We start from the raw sequence: 16,619 nt of genomic DNA, 5'->3' as shown, positions 1-16,619 counted from the left end.
TCTGAGCCCTTCCTGACTTCTGAAAGGTAATTACTGGGGTTGTCCTGACGTCTGGAGCCTCCTGCCTCTCTTGGCACACTGCTGTCTGACTGGGTAAACAACCTTGTCTCACGGAGGAGGGCAGGAAATCCCGACACGGGTTTTTATTGCGTGTTAGAGTGTCGCCTGATTTATATCCAGAGTAAAAAAAACACCACCTTTTGCGTCAGTTTTTGAGGGCAACTTCAAACTAGCAGTAAAGCCTTGCAGTAAACTTTCAGTAATGCCTGCTGTGTGAAAAATGCCCAGAAAAGCCTTTTTAGGCTAGGAAATCCCTTGTACTTGTACTCCTAGCCGGATTCCCCTTTCAAGCATACCTCCAAGCTGGCCAACAAGCCAGCTCAGCTGGCTCACATGCTGGACCAGAACCAGCCGGGCTTGGTCAAGCCTGAGCCCAAGCTTGAGCCCAAGCTTGAATCTTGTCTGGATTTGAGCTGCACCAAGCTGTCGTCAGACTTGCACGTCCCTACAGCAGTACAGCATCTGCATGCGCATGCAGAATGTCCCAGGTTTACTGCCCAGCATCTCCAGCGAAGGCTGGAAGAGATTCTTTCCTGAAGCCTTGGAAGAGCTGCCTCCAGTCAATGTAGACAATACTGAGCTAGATGGACCAGTGGTCTTACTTGGTATAAGGCAGCTTCCTATGAGTCCCCATGTTTGTTCTTGCTTCTGTTTGCTAGGGCAATGGGCAGTATGAGGGCCACTTATTATTAATGCATCACTATCACTATGCAGGCATTTTACAAAGCACAAGTGGACAGTTCTCTGCTCTGTCTTTGCAGTGTAAAATTTGACGTGGGACACAAAAGAAGTAGGAGAGGCTTCGTGGAAAAGGTGGATTTTGAGGAAGAGAGGTATACCTGCTAGCTTTGTAACATGTGGAGTTCTGAGCCTTCAGTACAGGGCCAGACTGGGGGCACTGAGAGGGCGGTGGAATGTATGTGGGGAGGGTGCCGGCATTTGATCAGAATGGGTTATTAAGGGTGAGAGTCGGGGCGCAGGGGTACACTGCGGGTGGGGCGCACCAGGAATATGCCCTGTTGCCCTGTGGGCCAGACCGAGCCTGCTTCAGTACTTATATGATTCTCTCTTCCTAGCAGTGATAAGGAGGCAGAGGAAACTGCTAGTAATTCTAAATGTGCTCTGAGCACAAGAAAGGGCATGCCACTATAACTATAATCATTCCCCCATCTTTGTTTCTGACATTGGCTTTTGCATGTTTGACTTGAAACAATAGCCTTTCTATCAAAAAAGTGCAATTTGATATTCTATTACTTACATTGTTTTAAAATGTTTATTGTTTTGTTTTGATTTAAAGTAGATGCATATTCTCAGCTGTGGTATATTAGCACAAAATATTTGGAGACCAGCATTTTGAAAGAAACAAAATAAAATTACTGGTTTTTTGATGTGCCAGGGCCAGCAATTTATAATGTGACTGTCTGCTTAAAAATTTTAAATGTATACTTGTCATTGTAAATATACCAGGCTTCATCATGTGCAATATTTTTCATAACATTTGTGGCTGAATGTGTTTTATCTAGTAATATGAATGGTTTGAAATGCTGAACTCAAGTTTTTGCTGCCAACAGGAATTTTGCCTGAATAAAGTATGCAAGATATGGTCTTGTAAGACTGAAATAGATACAGTGAGATCAGAAAGTACATACTTGCATTGCCAGAAGAGATGATATTTTGTCTGTCCGGGTTTTCTCATTGACTATCAAAACATCATGCCCAGTTCACCACTGAAATAGTGACAGTTTTGTATAGACTGAAAGGAGCATGCAATTTGAAAAATATTTCCTAGTATTTCTGTGCCAAGTAATAAGTGTAGAGTGCAGTGTACCAAAGCTGGACATGATACAGGACTGCTTTTTGGAGCACTAGGCTGCTAAGCAGAGTGGGATTAGTGTGCTTGTTGCTGTGAAGATGGCAGTACAGGTGGCCCTTGTTATTCACCGGGTTCCATTTCTGCCTATAGGCGCAAATACAGAAACTATAACAATGAAACCTTGAGTTAGTGGGAATTGGGGGGTTAGGATCCTAACCCAAAAAAAGGAGGGAGCAAGAGGGGCAGAAATAAGAGAAAACAAGTTGTTCTAGTAAGAATTAATCTGCCTTCTTTCCTTTCACTTTCTCTACAACTGGACTAAATTTGGTTCAAATCAAGGTCCATAAGTTAGGTCTCTTGTACCCCAAATGTTAATGTGTCCACTGTCTTGTATTGGAGTGGATGACATCATTACAAACTACACCATTGAGGTGTCCCTGTATGTCACTCACTACAACTGTACCAAATTTGGTCAAAATTGGTAAGACAGTCCTCAAGTTAGTGCACTTGCTCCTCAAAAGTTCACACATCTGCCATCATGGATCGGGGTGGATGATATCACAAACTGTGGCATTGAGGTTTCCCCATGTATCCCTAGAGCTGTAGCAAATTTGGTTCAAATCAGTTAGGCAATTCACAAGTTAGCCCACTTGTGCCTTACAAGTCTGCCATCTTGAATTGTGGTGGATGACATCATCACAAACTATGCCATTGCGGTGTCCCTATGTCTCAGCTGTACCTAATTTGGTTCAAATCAGTTAGACAGTCTACAAGTTAGCCCAGTTGCACCTCAAACATTCAAGCATCTGCTGGATTGGGGTAGATGACATCATCACAAACTATGCCATTGAGGTTTTCCCATGTGCCCCTTCAGCTGTAGCAAGTTTGGTTCAAATTGGTTAGGTTGTTCACAAGTTAGCCCACTTGTGCCTCAGAAGTTTATGCATCCGTCATCTTGAATTGAGGTGGATGAAATAATCACAAACTATGGTGCTGATGTTCCCCTATGTGTCCCTATAATTGTACCCAATTTGGTTCATATTGGTTCAGGCATTGCGAAGTTGATGGGACACACACACACACACACACACACACACACATGGTCACATGAAATGTTGGGTGATCTCATAAGCCTGCTGGAAAGTAGGCTAAACAGGACAGTACCTTATTCCCCAGGTCTCCAGCAATGCCTCCCAACCCCGAAAATGGTTGAATATTCACAAAAATATATATTTTTAAAGAGCCACAAATGGGCTTTCTGCTGGAAAATGGTAGCTAGAAATGACATTGGGGATAATTTCCAGCCACTCAAAACCATGGTTATGCAAATTTCACCTATTTTTCTACCTGCGGATAATGAAACTTGGTCTTTAATACCCAATTGCAGATATGCAAAACTGCAGATATGGAGTCCGTGGATAACAAGGGCCACCTGTACAGTACTCTCTCTGTCATATATTATAGGATACACATATTTTCAAGAGGCAGTACAATGGCTTCAGAGGGAAGAGAAGATAATTGCTCCTGCGCCCTTCTGTGACAGCACAGTGTTAGTCTGGATGTCAGCCACTGTTTCACCAGCACAGTGCTAGTCTGGATGTCAGCCACTATTAACAGTCTACACCTTAACCCTTGTTGTGTCCAGTCTAGCACTCTAGATTTCTTAGCATGGAAGGGCATACCTCACAGAACCGTTATCTATGTTGAATTAAGATTTGGCAATGACTCACATTTTAGATATGTGCCAACTGTTCCTTTTCCACTAGCAGAGGTTTTCCTCTGTTCACTTAAAAAAAAAATAAATCTGATTATGCACATCTCCACCCATTCACCAATCCCCTCTATAGGCCACTTGTTTGTTTGGGTTTTTTGCTTGCTAGTTTCTTTTCTGCCATGGATTACTGCTAGCACTAGGTGAAATACATTTGCTCGCATAATTGAAATTATATATATATTACTAGTGTTTTCAGGCCCGTTAAATAACGGGCACTAGTAAGTGCTCCGGGCCCACCCCCACTCCCTCTTGCCCTCCCCCCTGCCCAGAAGACTCTTCTACCTTTTATTCACTCCCTGCGGCAGGCCCCGGCTTTCCCCACGGCAGGGCCGGTTCTGCCGCAGCCACCTCTGCCCTCCCTGGTCCCCGCTTCTCCTTCGTTCCGGGAGACCCCGGCCCCCCCAGTGTGGCCAGCAGCGGGCCCAGTCCTTTCCTGTTCGTCCTGCCGCCCCGCCGCGGTCCCCGCTCCCGCTTGCCGAGGCTGCAGCTTCGCCGCCGCCTCGGCCGCACTTCCGCGGCAGCGGCCCTGTCCATCCCGCAGCGGCCCCCGCCCCCGCTTGCCAAGGCGGCGGCTTTGCCACCGCCTCGGCCGCACTTCCGTGGCAGCGGCCGCTGCCATCGGGGCCAGTCGCCCTGCCGCCGCCTCACCCGCACTCCCGCCTCCCGTTGCCCCCCCGCGGCCACCACCATCTCTGGCCGTAGCCGTGGCTCCGCCGCCGCCGCCTCGCCCGCACTCTCCTCCCGGCGTGGGCGGCGGCCACTTCTCCTTCTCCCGGCCCCAACATGGCCGCCAAGTGCTGGCGTTCGCGGCTGCCTTGCTCTGTTCTGGGCATGCGCGAAGCGCATGCCCAGAACAGGCAGGCACAAACGCACGCTTGGTGTCCGTCCACGGACGGACACCAAGCATTTTATTAGAGAGGATATATATGCACGCCATTACACTATATTACAGATATGAAGTAAAATACTTTGAGAAGCGTTTCTAGTTAAAATATATAAATCCACATACAATTTCCAAAATAAAATACAAAATACATTCTTTCAGTAATATCTTGTAATCCTTGAATAACTCGTATATATTCTCTTTACCCCACAGTTTCTCCATCCCTACTTATTTCAGTTCCTCCAACACATGGTGGCCCAGTTCAAATCTAATAATCTTATTCCAACAAACCAACCATGGTTTGTTAGATCATGAATGAGACATGTTCCCAGTCTCACACATGATCTTCCTCCTTATCTCTTCACCTCCTCACTTCTCTTTTGCAATTTTGTTTTACACTTCCTGGTTTGTTAAACCACAGTTTCCCATGAGGTTCAAATCAATTGGTTTGAGTGATCCTTACAAACTGAAGTTTGATATCCTGCTTTGTGGCAATTGTTCCAATAACAGTTTTCCAATTCTGACATTGTAGGAAGCTTTGATTTAATAAACCACAAAATATTGAGTGAAGGCATGTGAAAGAGGGAACAGAGTATGCAGGCGTATGACTTGCTCATTATTTCTGAGTTGGTTTGTTTTCTTCACACTTCCCTCTCCCATCCTTCAAATCTGCTGGCTGGGATTGTTGGTTCCAATTGTGATCTTTAATCTCATAAAGTAGCCGGGACTGGATCTGAACACCTCCAGTGGCGAAAAGGAGAGGAGTGCACACTGTACAGTCTATTTGGCAAGAGCACCTTTGTTCAGACAATTAAAGTGTATTTAGAGCAATCAAGGAAGGCCTTGGACTACTGGAAAATCTTGCTTAAAGTCTATCCCATCATGGCCAATACAAAATACCAATATATTTTCTGTGGGCACAATCTTGCCTCTCTATAGCACAAATGTAGATCATGATGCATGGGTTCTGCATCTGTCCGAGCAAATGTACAGAATTGGAAGCGTCTAGTTCTTGGTGTAGGACACATGTGGATTCTCTCTTCCAATCCACTGTGCCTGGGTTGGGCCTGGTTTGGCATGGCAGCACAAAGTTTCTCTTGCTAAAGTATGAGGCTTCCAGCAGCCCAGATCCTCGTGCACAGAAGTCTTGTTTCCTTTCAGAAAGTAGATGGGTGGACTATGGTATCCCATAGGGATGTTGAGTGACATGGCTGGGTAGAAAGGGGCCCTTTGGCAGGGAGTTGGCTTCTCATGGCTGCTGTATACCAGCCTTGAATATACTTGTCAGCAGGAATTACCCAAACAAAATGAAAGCTTTGGAAACTGCAGCAGAAGGGACTGGCGCAGATGCACTTATAATTGCCTAAAAATACTATAGTTTATGTTTGTCTAGTATTGAACTGATTTCCAGTGTTATCTGTGCTTTCTAGGTAAAGAAATGGACAACATTCAATTTAACTCCTCATTGACATGTGAAGGAATTCATTTTTAATTTGCCTTTGAACTGAAAATGTCTGCAGACATAGAAAAAAGAGCTGATTGTTGCAGAACACCTGCCAAGAAGTGGAACCACCAATAGTTAATCTTGAAGAAATATAATTTAAATACTGGTTATGGTGCAATTCTGGAGTGGAGTTAAAGCTGTAGCACATAGGTAGCCCCACTTCTTCCAAATTATGGAAATTTTGTGGAAGACGTTGACCTGGATTTTGTGCTTAATCATGGTTTTGTCAGAATTTCATGGTGACAACAGACTTTCTTATAGTTCTCAAGGTAGGGATTCAACTTCCTTAGTTTACATCTTTGACACTTCCGTTGGTTAATCAGGTGTCCTTAATATAGATATTACTATTGGCACATGACTCATGAAGTAAGATTTTTAAAAATTCATTCTCTTTAGGTAGTAGAATTAAAATGATAGAATTGTTTTATTAGCAAATTGAAAAGCTATTATTTTAATTAGTTAATAAATAAATCCTCAAACTTAAATGATTGCTTAATTCACAAATAATTTATATATTTTAAAATGTCTTGAAATGCTTGTTTTTTACATGTTAATTAAAAATATAATATTTAATCTGAATCTCAGACTTCATGTACACTGCAGGTCATGTGCTGAGCTCCTATGTATGAAGGTTCTCCCATTAACTTGAATGAAGATAGCATATTTACACATGCATACAATGCTGCATTGGTCTTCTTCTTTTGTTGAAGTTTATATAGGAAGACCTTTTTTGGCTAGGAGGACTTGTGTGTGTCCTGAAGCTTTTATATCCTTAGCTAAGTGGATGAGGATGCTAATCTAGCACAAGAGTTATGTTTGCTTATGTTCTCCTGAGATCAGTGGAGCTTACTAGATTGTACTGGATTGTATCAGTAGACATTTTACAAAATGATTATTTTCATGCAAATTATAGTTATTATTTCTATTGGATAAATAAGTGATTATCCTTCCAATAACATAACTTAACTTGCATGTGTAAAAACTATATTAGAATAGGCAAAATATTTAGCAAATTTAAAGTAGATGGATGAGTAGAATTTCATTATAAAATATTGTTCTGAATTGAAATATTTTTAGAAACTTTTAAAGCTGATATTTTATTTAGCAGGAAATTTGTTTTTCTTATTAATATGCTCATCTGAACATTCACTTTAAAGGTGCTTGGTTTAGTAAAATGTGGATAATGTTATACTACTCCTTCTTGTGTCCTGTTATATTTTCTTCTTTTTTTATGCCCATTGCTTGGACTGATTTACCTTGTGGTTTCAAAGAGGAATTCCTGTCCTACCTTGAACACTACCAACTAACAATCCCAATAAGGGTTGACCATAATGGAGCCTTCCTCAGCTTTACTGTGAAAAATACTAAGCCCTCCAGGAGAAAGAAGAGGAGTACTGATCAAGAACTGGCTGTATCTAAATTATTTTTTAAACTTTCTGCCTATGGCAAGCACTTTCATTTAAACCTGACTCTCAACACAGATTTGGTCTCCAAACACTTCACAGTAGAATACTGGGGGAAAGATGGACCTCAGTGGAAGCATGACTTTTTAGACAACTGTCATTACACGGGATATTTACATGACCAGCACAGTACAACTAAAGTAGCATTAAGCAACTGCAATGGTCTGGTAAGTGTAAGTTATTATTTTACCATATTGATATTCTTTATTCTTCAAATTTTCAGAATAAAAGAGTCTGTGTATAACTGGTGTATCTCCATTACAGTTCTTATTATTTGTTTTCTGAGTGCATTCTTGCCCCATTGTGTTCTAATATAGAAGAAAATAATCACACTTAAGGCCTGCTTGTTTTAGAGGAAGTTCTTTGAACTCATTGAAAATACTTCCAAATACAGTAAGCATGAGTGGGATTTGGCTGCATGTTCCATCAAAATTGATGGGACTTAAATAGGCTGGGATTGACATGTACCATTGATTTCAGTGAGATTTAAGTGTGCCTAACATAATCTGAAATTGGTCCACATGTTTTGTATGCTCAACAATGTCTGTAGTATTATGGACATGAATGTTGTTTCTGTTTGTACAGTTGTTGTGCTAAAAAAACCCTATTGCCTCAAAAGACCTTAAAAAGCAAAGGAACTAAATACAGGTCTAATTCATAAACAAGAATTTTCATCAGGTTTAGAAGTCTGCTTCAGGTTTTAATTTCTAATGTAAAGAAAATTACAAGCAAATAGTGGCTTGCGTGTAATACTCATAATGTGAAATTAAATAAACAGCAGGGGCTTCTTTAGTGGATGGGGCAGTGTAAGTACTGTGAAATCCCCTTTAATATTAGCATATCTCTTGGCTCAACTGGGGAAAAACCTTTTGGCCTACAAACTCTAAAAGTGTGGAGGAAAGCAGAACTCTTGTTGCAGCATCAATTGTGATAAATCATAGCAAAAGGTTGCCTTAAAACAAATGTACAATTCAAGCACAAGCCGTGTTTTTTGTAAGCTGTCTGCTTGTTGTTGAGGAACTCTGGGTTATTTCAGCAGTAAGTCTTATATGGAAAAAGACTCATACAGTTGTACTATAATTCAAGCCTAAAAATAACTGTAGTGTAGTCAGTAACAAAATGATAAAAGAGAACACCATGTTTGGAAACCAACACACACTACTCATTACTGTAGTAAATCTTAACAGTGTATCATCCACAATATGTGGAGATTGCCTTACTATTCCACATAGAGATGCCTGCCATGAATGGGTATCCATAGGAACCCAGTTTTCATTACCTTTTCTGAAATAGGACTATAGATCTGAATTCCTCAGTGTTTGGAATGTGCCTTTCTCCATATTGGGCTGGCACCCAGCAAGAGAACAATGACCAACTCAACATGGAGACAAACTGATAATATGAAACGCCCTACATGGGATAGGAGGAAAATCACAGTCCCTTCATCCTGTGGGAGTCTGTGATGAGGAATGCTGGTTGTGAGTGGAAATTCCAAGGGAAACAATCTGAATAACCCCCTCCCCTGGCTGATTCACCCAGTGAGTTAGTTGGAGGGAAAGGGTTCTTCGTTGTGGTCTCTGTCTGTCACGTCTCTGTCTGTCACACATGGGCTCTGTGCCTGCGCAGGGACAGCTATGGAGTCTCTGAAGCTCTCTAATTTTGGCGGTAGCTCCGCCCCTTCCAGTCTCATTCTGGTTGCCCTCACAGTCAGTTCTTTGTTGTCTGCCAAGGGATTAACAGCTTGTCGGCATTTCTCTTGTTTTCTGTATTGTACAACAAGGTTTATTACTCCAATTGCTCTGTCCTATTATTCTTTAGTTGCATTTCCCCCCTGCCTTTCTCGGTTACTGTGTTTTGATTTCTGACCGCGCCCCCGCCACCCACCCATCTCCTCCACCCGGCTTCCTGTCCTTTTGGGCTGAGGGAAGCTTGCTTCTGCAGATCCCTCCACAGTGGGTCGGGAACTTCTCTCGGCCCCTGCTTGTTCTTATCAATTTTTCCTCTGGGAAGGGCTCTTCATCAGGTAGTCCTTCCCCCTCGCAGCAGTTAGGAGAGTTTTTCTTTCCAACCTCCTTCCGTTGCTGTAATTTTTTACCTTGGAGGGGTGGAGTGTTTGAGTGTCCATTGCCCCTCTCTTGTTGAACCTGGGGTCTCATTTTTTCATATTATCATAATTTTTTTTTAAAGTGAAGAAACCTGAATTTTTTTCTACTGTATTTTTCAGAGGGGATATTCCTGTGGGAGTTATGCTGCCCCACTCCCACAGCCGGTAAAGTTATTTTCAAGTGCTACTCACTCTGTAAGGGAAAATTTCCTTCTTGAACGGACATTCTCACCGCTTAGTTTGCCTAAGAGAGTCACACAAAGTAGACTCATGTGTGCATTGCCTCAAATTTACCAAACAAGCCCGTAAGAACCGAGCAAACTGGTTTACGCTCCCTTTTGTGGGAAAGAGCTCTAGCTTCCCCCCCTTAAATCTGAAGGGAAAAGACTATGAAGACTATGGTGTCTGAAGACTATGGGGAAGACTATGAAGACTATGGTGTCAGTACCGGGTACCTCTCATGACACCTGCCCTATGAATTCAGATCCTTCCACTTTTGGGGATCCAGGACTTGGCATGGAGACTTCTGGCTCTTCAGTACCATCCGCTGTGCCTGCTGCAATACCATCTTTGGTACCTGCTCCAGTGTCATCTTTGGTACTTACTTCAGTACCAACGCCCTTGGGACCGACAAATTCAGTACCGATGGAGCCGCCCTCGGCACCAAGAACTACTTCTTTGGCTTTGGCAGTGAGGACTACCCGCAAGGTGTCCCCGGTGAAGCTTAAAATTCCTAAAGCAACAGGACTGCAAGGTGCAGACCCACCCAAAAAAGAAGAAGAGGGAGAAGCCTGAACCCACTGAGATGTCTGCACATTCCCCAATTGCCCCCCCTGGTGGTGCCAGCAGGAGGACATTTGCCTAAGATACCCAAGAAGAAGAAGAAGCGAGTGCATGGGGATGCTCCAATGGCTCCAACATGTCCAGGGACGGTTCCAGCTAAACCTCCACCTGTGATTTCTGAACCTACAAACCCAGCACCCAATCCTGATGATGCTCCACGTTCGCCATGGAGAACCCCTGGAAATTCTCCTGACTATGAGCTCAATCTATACAATCCAGAGCTCTATGACTCTGGTCCCTATTAGCCAGATCCATACGACCCTGAGCCTTATGAGTCTTAACCGTATTACCTTCAGTATTGATCTTATAGAGAAGGTTACTGGGACCCATATGAAGATCGGTGGTACGATGCTCAAGACTGCGACTATGGTACCTATCCTAGGTACCATCACTACTGCCACCATTGTCTCTATAGCTCTCCTCTGGCTTTCCACCCCAGCAGGGATCACAGCTCTAGGTGTCGCTTCTGTGACTGGGCCTGCACCAGGTCTAGGTCTCAGTCTCCTAGACCGCATCAGCCCCAGCTGCCCAGAAATGTGGATTCTGAGGACAACCAGACTATTCCGACACCCAGGGGTCCCCTGTCGCAGCTGCCGTCTCAACCGGTGCGGCCAGTACGACCAAAGCTTCCATCTCTACCAACGGAGCCAACCCAACATTTCCTACCGTCTCATCCTACAGCTCCGACTCAACCTGTAGCGCTGGCTAATCCGATAGTTATGCCTCCGGATTCTGACTCTGAATCAGATTCAGGGAGCTCCTTCTCCAGTGTACATACCTCTCCAATTGGAGACTTCCTGGATCCTTCACCTGAATCTCCAAATGATCTCAGCTCACACTCTGAACAAGTCTTGTGCATGGCAACTTCCTTGGGCCTGCAGGTGAAACGAATTATTAAACTAGAGGCTGATCCAATATTCAGGGTGATCAATGCGGAAGCTCACACAACAGTTGCTCTTCCCGTGTTTAAGCCTCTCTTGGATGTAACGAAGGAAAGCAAGGCCAAACCTACTTCTAATTAAGCTACTTCCAAAAGGATTGAAAGGCTGTATAGGGTCTAATATGACGATTGCTCTGCAGTGTCACCCCATACCGAATTCCATTGTGGTGGAGGTGGCTCAATCCAGGGCCAAGCACAAGACATTCTCTGCTCAGCCAATAGAGAGGAGAGAAAACTAGACTCGATTGGCCGATGGGTCTACTCAACTACAACTCTGCAGCTTAAGATAACCAATTATTAGGCTTGTATGGGCAGGTACAATTTGTTTTTGTGGGAGATGGTAGACCCATATCTAGATATGTTACCAGTTGAACAACGTGACTTGGCCCAGGTGATTTGCAATGAAGGCTCCTACCTGGCGAAGCAACAGCTCCATTTGTCCAGACATCGAGTGGACTGCGCAACGAGATCCATGGTCTCATCAGTGGCCCTTCATAGGCATGCTTGGCTGCGATCATCTGGGCTGACTCCTGAAGTGAGATCCAGAATAGAGAGCCTCCCATGGACATTGCCTTACACGTTAGTGTCTCATTATGCACTTGATGTGCATTCCAGACAGGTTGCGATTTTTGGAAGGACGGTGCTCTGCTCTATTTCCCAGTGTTTGCCTGCCCTCTCCCTGTTTAGGTAAGCTTGTGATGCACCCAAGTAATCGGACAGAGATCACAACAGAGAACAACAGGTTGCTTATCTGTAACTGAGGTTCTTCTAGTGGTCATCTGTCCATTCACACACCTGCCCATCCTTCCCCACCACAGTCTCTGTTTTTTCTTTTCTACTTTGTAGATTGGCGGACTCCCAAACTGACTGTGAGGGGAACTAGAACAAGGCTGGAAGGGGCGGAGCTAATGCCTAAAATCAGAGAGCTTGAGAGATTCCATGGCTGTCCCTGCACAGGCACAGAGCCCATGCGTGATGGACAGATGACCACTAGAAGAAACTCATTTACAGGTACAGAATTGGTTGTTCTTCAGATTGCTTCCCTTGGAATTTCCACTCACAACCAGCACTCCTCACCGCAGCCTGCATCAAGATGAAGGAAATCCTCCTCCTATCCAGTGTTCCCTCTAACAGGGATTCCCATATGTTGTTGACTACAACTCCCAGAATCCTCAGCTGCAATGGCTTTTGCTTGGAGATTATGGGAGTTGTAGTCAACAGCATCTGGGGATCCCTATCCCACATAGGGCTTTCATACCATCGGTCTGGAGGGAGGAGGGAAGAAGCAAGATTATTTTCTTGGTTCTACAGGCCAATTCTAATGATGGCCAGATCCAAAGAACTCACACATGAGGCTTGCACTAGCCCAGTGGAATTCACAACCTTTTTCTTTTGAAGAATGGACTCGCATTCCATATCAAAAACTGCTTTTGAGATTTCTCTCAGTTTCAAAAGCAGTGTGCCCCATATCAGGTAAGTGGGGAGAGACTGCTGCTCAAAACAACTTTAAAGTTTGCTTGGGCTTGCAAAACTTAGATTCATGGGCTGATATGATGAGGAAAACTACTCAAAGTTGTCCCATTTGAAATTAAAATGACTAGTTAGGCAATGTCTAACTTAAAAAAAAAATTCAATGGGACTGCTTTGAGTAATATGTCAGCCATGGTTCCTTGGCAACTGCTTCATAACTGGAGATAAAGCCAGTGTGGTGTAGTTGATAGCATTTTGGATGGGGGCAGGGAATACTTGGATTCAAAGCCTCACTTAGCCATAAATCTCAGTGAATCAGGGTAATTCACTCTCACTTAGCCTAACTTACATCACAGGGTTGTTGTGGGGATAAAATGGGATAATACCATAAATGTTGTTTTGAGCTCCATGACGGAAGGATGGGATACACTTTTGAGAAGTTAATGAATATATAATGCACAGGTAATTAAGCATCTCACAAATTAATCTTTTTAAATTGTTAGCATAATTTGTATCACAGGTGGGGAAAGGGCTTATGGAAAACTTAAGAGTATAGTCTTCAGGATGATTGATTAATATTATTTCCTTACTGGATGTGTCATAATCCAAAGTGGAATATAGATTTTTAAGGATGTTGTGTTTTGCTGTGACTGAGGAAAGTACTGACTATCTTCCACTAAAATATTATACTGTCAGGATAGTCGGAGCCTTACAGCTTTGTTTGGTCTTGCATACCAACATGTTTTGGTCTCTAACACAAATAAACCACTCTTGTTCTGAGGTTCACTTACAGTGTCTTAAGACTGTTTCTCTCTTAAGTGGCCATCATGTGCAGCATGTTTGAAATGGCATACGCAGCAGCAGCTTCACACAATGAGCCATTCAGGTACAGTAGTTCCCTATGTATATCAGCCCCTGCTGTACATCTTGACTCTACACTGCCATAAAACATTCTTGTGGGCAATTTTTGGTGGTGTGGAGAATCATGTGGCAAGCTGCTGCTCAAAAATGGCTCACTGTGCATAGAATGCACCACACAGACACAAGTTCAAGCAGCCTCCGTGTGGCAGCCATTTTGCATAAGAGACTTTGGTGTGACTCTGTTTAGAACACTGCACTTCATTAGCTGTATTCAGACATGTTGTACATGCAGTTCATATGCTAGTTTAAACTAGTATTTGGAGCATGTATAGAACTGCCGTTTGAATAAACAGCCCACTCATGTGGTAATGGCATGTGCCAGGATGGTGATGGGATGTTGTGATGGGTGCATATTTGGTGTGCCCCCCATTTAATTGATGGGCTGGGGAGTTATTGTCTAAAGCAACCCATAAATGTGTACTGCATATGTGAATAACTGTACATTCATATACTGTACACAGATTGGAATATGCATTGAACATATGAATAGGCTAATCTCTTTCTGACTTCGGTTGACTGGAACGCATTATCAGAATTAGTGTTTGCAGCTTGTTCTGGACTGAATGGTTTTTCTGTGGTCTATTGTTATCCATATATAATTTGCTAAGACATACCCGTGGCTAATCCCATGCATGGAAGCTCTTGTGACAGTTCGCAAGTGAGCTGCCAGGAGAGGGAGAGAAAGCGGTGGTGGCAGCTGGGGCAGGGGGAAGAGAAAGCGGTGACAACTGGGGGCACAGAAGAACTAGAGGTGCAGATGCTCTGCGCCTGGTCCAGCTAGTATCAATTTAATTCAGTGATGCTGGTTGCTCTTATATCCCCCTTCCTTCACTGGTTTTGGCTAAATAGTAGTCCTACTCATGTCTCTGTCAAGTTTGTGAAGTAAGAAGGATTTATTCTTTACTTGAAATTTCAGATGTCAAAATTCATGGATTTTATTGTGGTGCTGGCCACAGACAGTCCCATTATGCTTTGTAACAGTAGATCTTGCACTGATTCTCCATTTCAGACATGAGCACTGGACTGCTTTTGGTTGTTGGTACTTGTTGAATTATTCAGACCGGATAAAGGCTGTGTTTATTTCCTAAGGCAAAGACTAGCCCTCACAATGCCTTTAGAACTCAAGTGGGGAAGCATGCTTAGGGAATGCGTCCTTTGGCACCCAAAGCCATCATAGCAAGGGCTGTACTGCCCCTGTGCAGTTTTGTGTGAGGCAAGAACCACTCGGCTTGAGTCGAAGGAATGCTGCAGAATTTCTCAGACTAGGCTATAAAGACAGGTGCTCCCTCTGTAGCCATGGAAGGCAGGAAGAGGAAAAGAAAGAGAATGAGAACAACCATACTTTCCATGAAGGCGCAAGAGCCTTCTTTGGGTCTGGAATTGGTAGCCCTAGTCATGTGGATTTCTTCATCCTGTATACAGCAGAATGAGGGAGCTGAACAAGGGTGGGGGAGGGGTGGGCAGGCGAAAGCTGTTACTAACTGTCATTCTGTGAGGGTCCAGCATAAGTATCGATCCTTGGTATTCATTTGTGCTCTCACCTTCCACTCCTGCTACTGCATAAGCTTATGGCCAACCCCAAAGAGGAAAAAATAAATGTAACAATCAATGTTATTGTACTTTACATAAGAAAAGCAGAAAACTGTCCATGTAAAGAGAATTTTTTAATGACCTCTGAGGGGGGAAACACACACACACACACACACACACACACACACACACACACACACACACACACCATCATGATTCACCAACAGCCTTCAGTTGTGGAATGTAGAAATATTTTCCCTCAGACCAACTTGAATGCCAAACTGCAGGGGACATTAAACTCATCTGTAGAAAATGCACTTTAAAATGCAAAACTGAAATGAAAGTGGTCCTTTTATCTTTAAAAATAAGCTGAGCACGATCCTGATGCTGGAGGTGTGACAAATAGTGAGGGAGTCTAAAGTTTAAACAGTCTTCCTCCTGTACTGTTTTTACTCTAAAAATTGCTCCCTCAAGCAGTGATTTAGCTAAAAGCCAGTGACTGACATCCTGACTAGATTACTTGATGGAAGGCCCATTGCCCAGAAACTAACAGTACACTTGTATGTCCTGAGTTAAAAAAGGAAATCGCAACAAGAGAAGATAAATTTATTTCTTTGTTTAGTTGCAATTGTATACTGCTCTTCTGCCTTGACAAAGGCACCCAAAGCAGTTTACAATATTAAAAACACATTACATTAAGTGTTATCTCTTCAGACCATTGATGGTATTTTAAAGAGCTAAGAACAAGCAGAGGCGTAACTAGGGAAAACGGCGCCCGGGGCAAGCACTGAAATTCCCCCCGCCGCCGTGTCCCCCCGCCGCCCCCCCAACATACATCTGACTGACACACATGTTTCAGAAAACTTTTATTTTAAAAATTTTAAAAATTACAAAAATTACCAAAAATTTCAAAATGCACTACATACTTAGGTTTTTCCTCACAACAACCCTGTGAAGTTGGCTTGTATCTCAAACATCAGAATTATGATGCAGTGATGATTATTATGCCCCTCCCTCACGCCCTGGTTCTGTTCCTGACTTTCCCTTGTGAGTGACTGCATTTTAACAAAACGAAAACCAAGGACTCCAAAGTAATTCGAGGGACTAGGGTGATAGTGCTAAAGACTCCTTATTCTCCCGCTGTTAAAGAAAGACTCCCCTTTTCCAAAACCGTGCGCTATTTACACCAGAAAAGGTTTCAAATGGAGGGGGAAGCATTTATGCATTTATGCTTTGTTTTATGTTACGATTTCAAAGTTAGAAAAACTATAAAAGGGCCATTTTAGAGAAGATATGCACTGCCTTAGTTGCAAA

General features: G+C 43.3%; 1 protein-coding gene and 1 long non-coding RNA gene across 8 annotated transcripts in view; one reads left to right on the top strand and one right to left on the bottom strand.

Moving 5' to 3' along the window:
- The window catches only part of ADAMTS6 (ADAM metallopeptidase with thrombospondin type 1 motif 6), a 307,359-nt gene that overhangs the window by 24,028 nt on the left and 266,712 nt on the right, over positions 1-16,619 (top strand). For 4 of the 7 annotated variants that reach the window (XM_053298688.1, XM_053298689.1, XM_053298691.1 and 1 more), the window contains exons 2-3: positions 5,961-6,303; positions 7,306-7,664. The exons of 1 other annotated variant lie outside the window; for it this stretch is intronic. In XM_053298688.1, coding sequence (XP_053154663.1) covers positions 6,207-6,303; positions 7,306-7,664 — 456 coding nt within the window. In that variant the 5' untranslated portion in view covers positions 5,961-6,206. Of the gene's footprint in view, positions 1-5,960; positions 6,304-7,305; positions 7,665-14,527; positions 14,658-15,265; positions 15,374-16,619 lie in introns of those variants that run through there. 2 more of the 7 variants (XM_053298694.1, XM_053298690.1) reach the window with 2 other exon arrangements.
- LOC128345954 (uncharacterized) lies at positions 6,186-15,178 on the bottom strand. The gene is made up of 4 exons (XR_008316714.1): positions 14,390-15,178; positions 11,800-11,914; positions 11,223-11,319; positions 6,186-9,260 (listed from the first exon to the last, which is right to left on the bottom strand). It is a non-coding gene; the product is annotated as an uncharacterized LOC128345954 (long non-coding RNA).

The sequence above is a fragment of the Hemicordylus capensis genome, chromosome 2 (genome assembly GCF_027244095.1).
Source record: "Hemicordylus capensis ecotype Gifberg chromosome 2, rHemCap1.1.pri, whole genome shotgun sequence".
In the NCBI taxonomy this organism is placed as follows: Eukaryota; Metazoa; Chordata; class Lepidosauria; order Squamata; family Cordylidae; genus Hemicordylus; species Hemicordylus capensis.
This window is presented reverse-complemented; position numbering and strand designations above follow the sequence as displayed.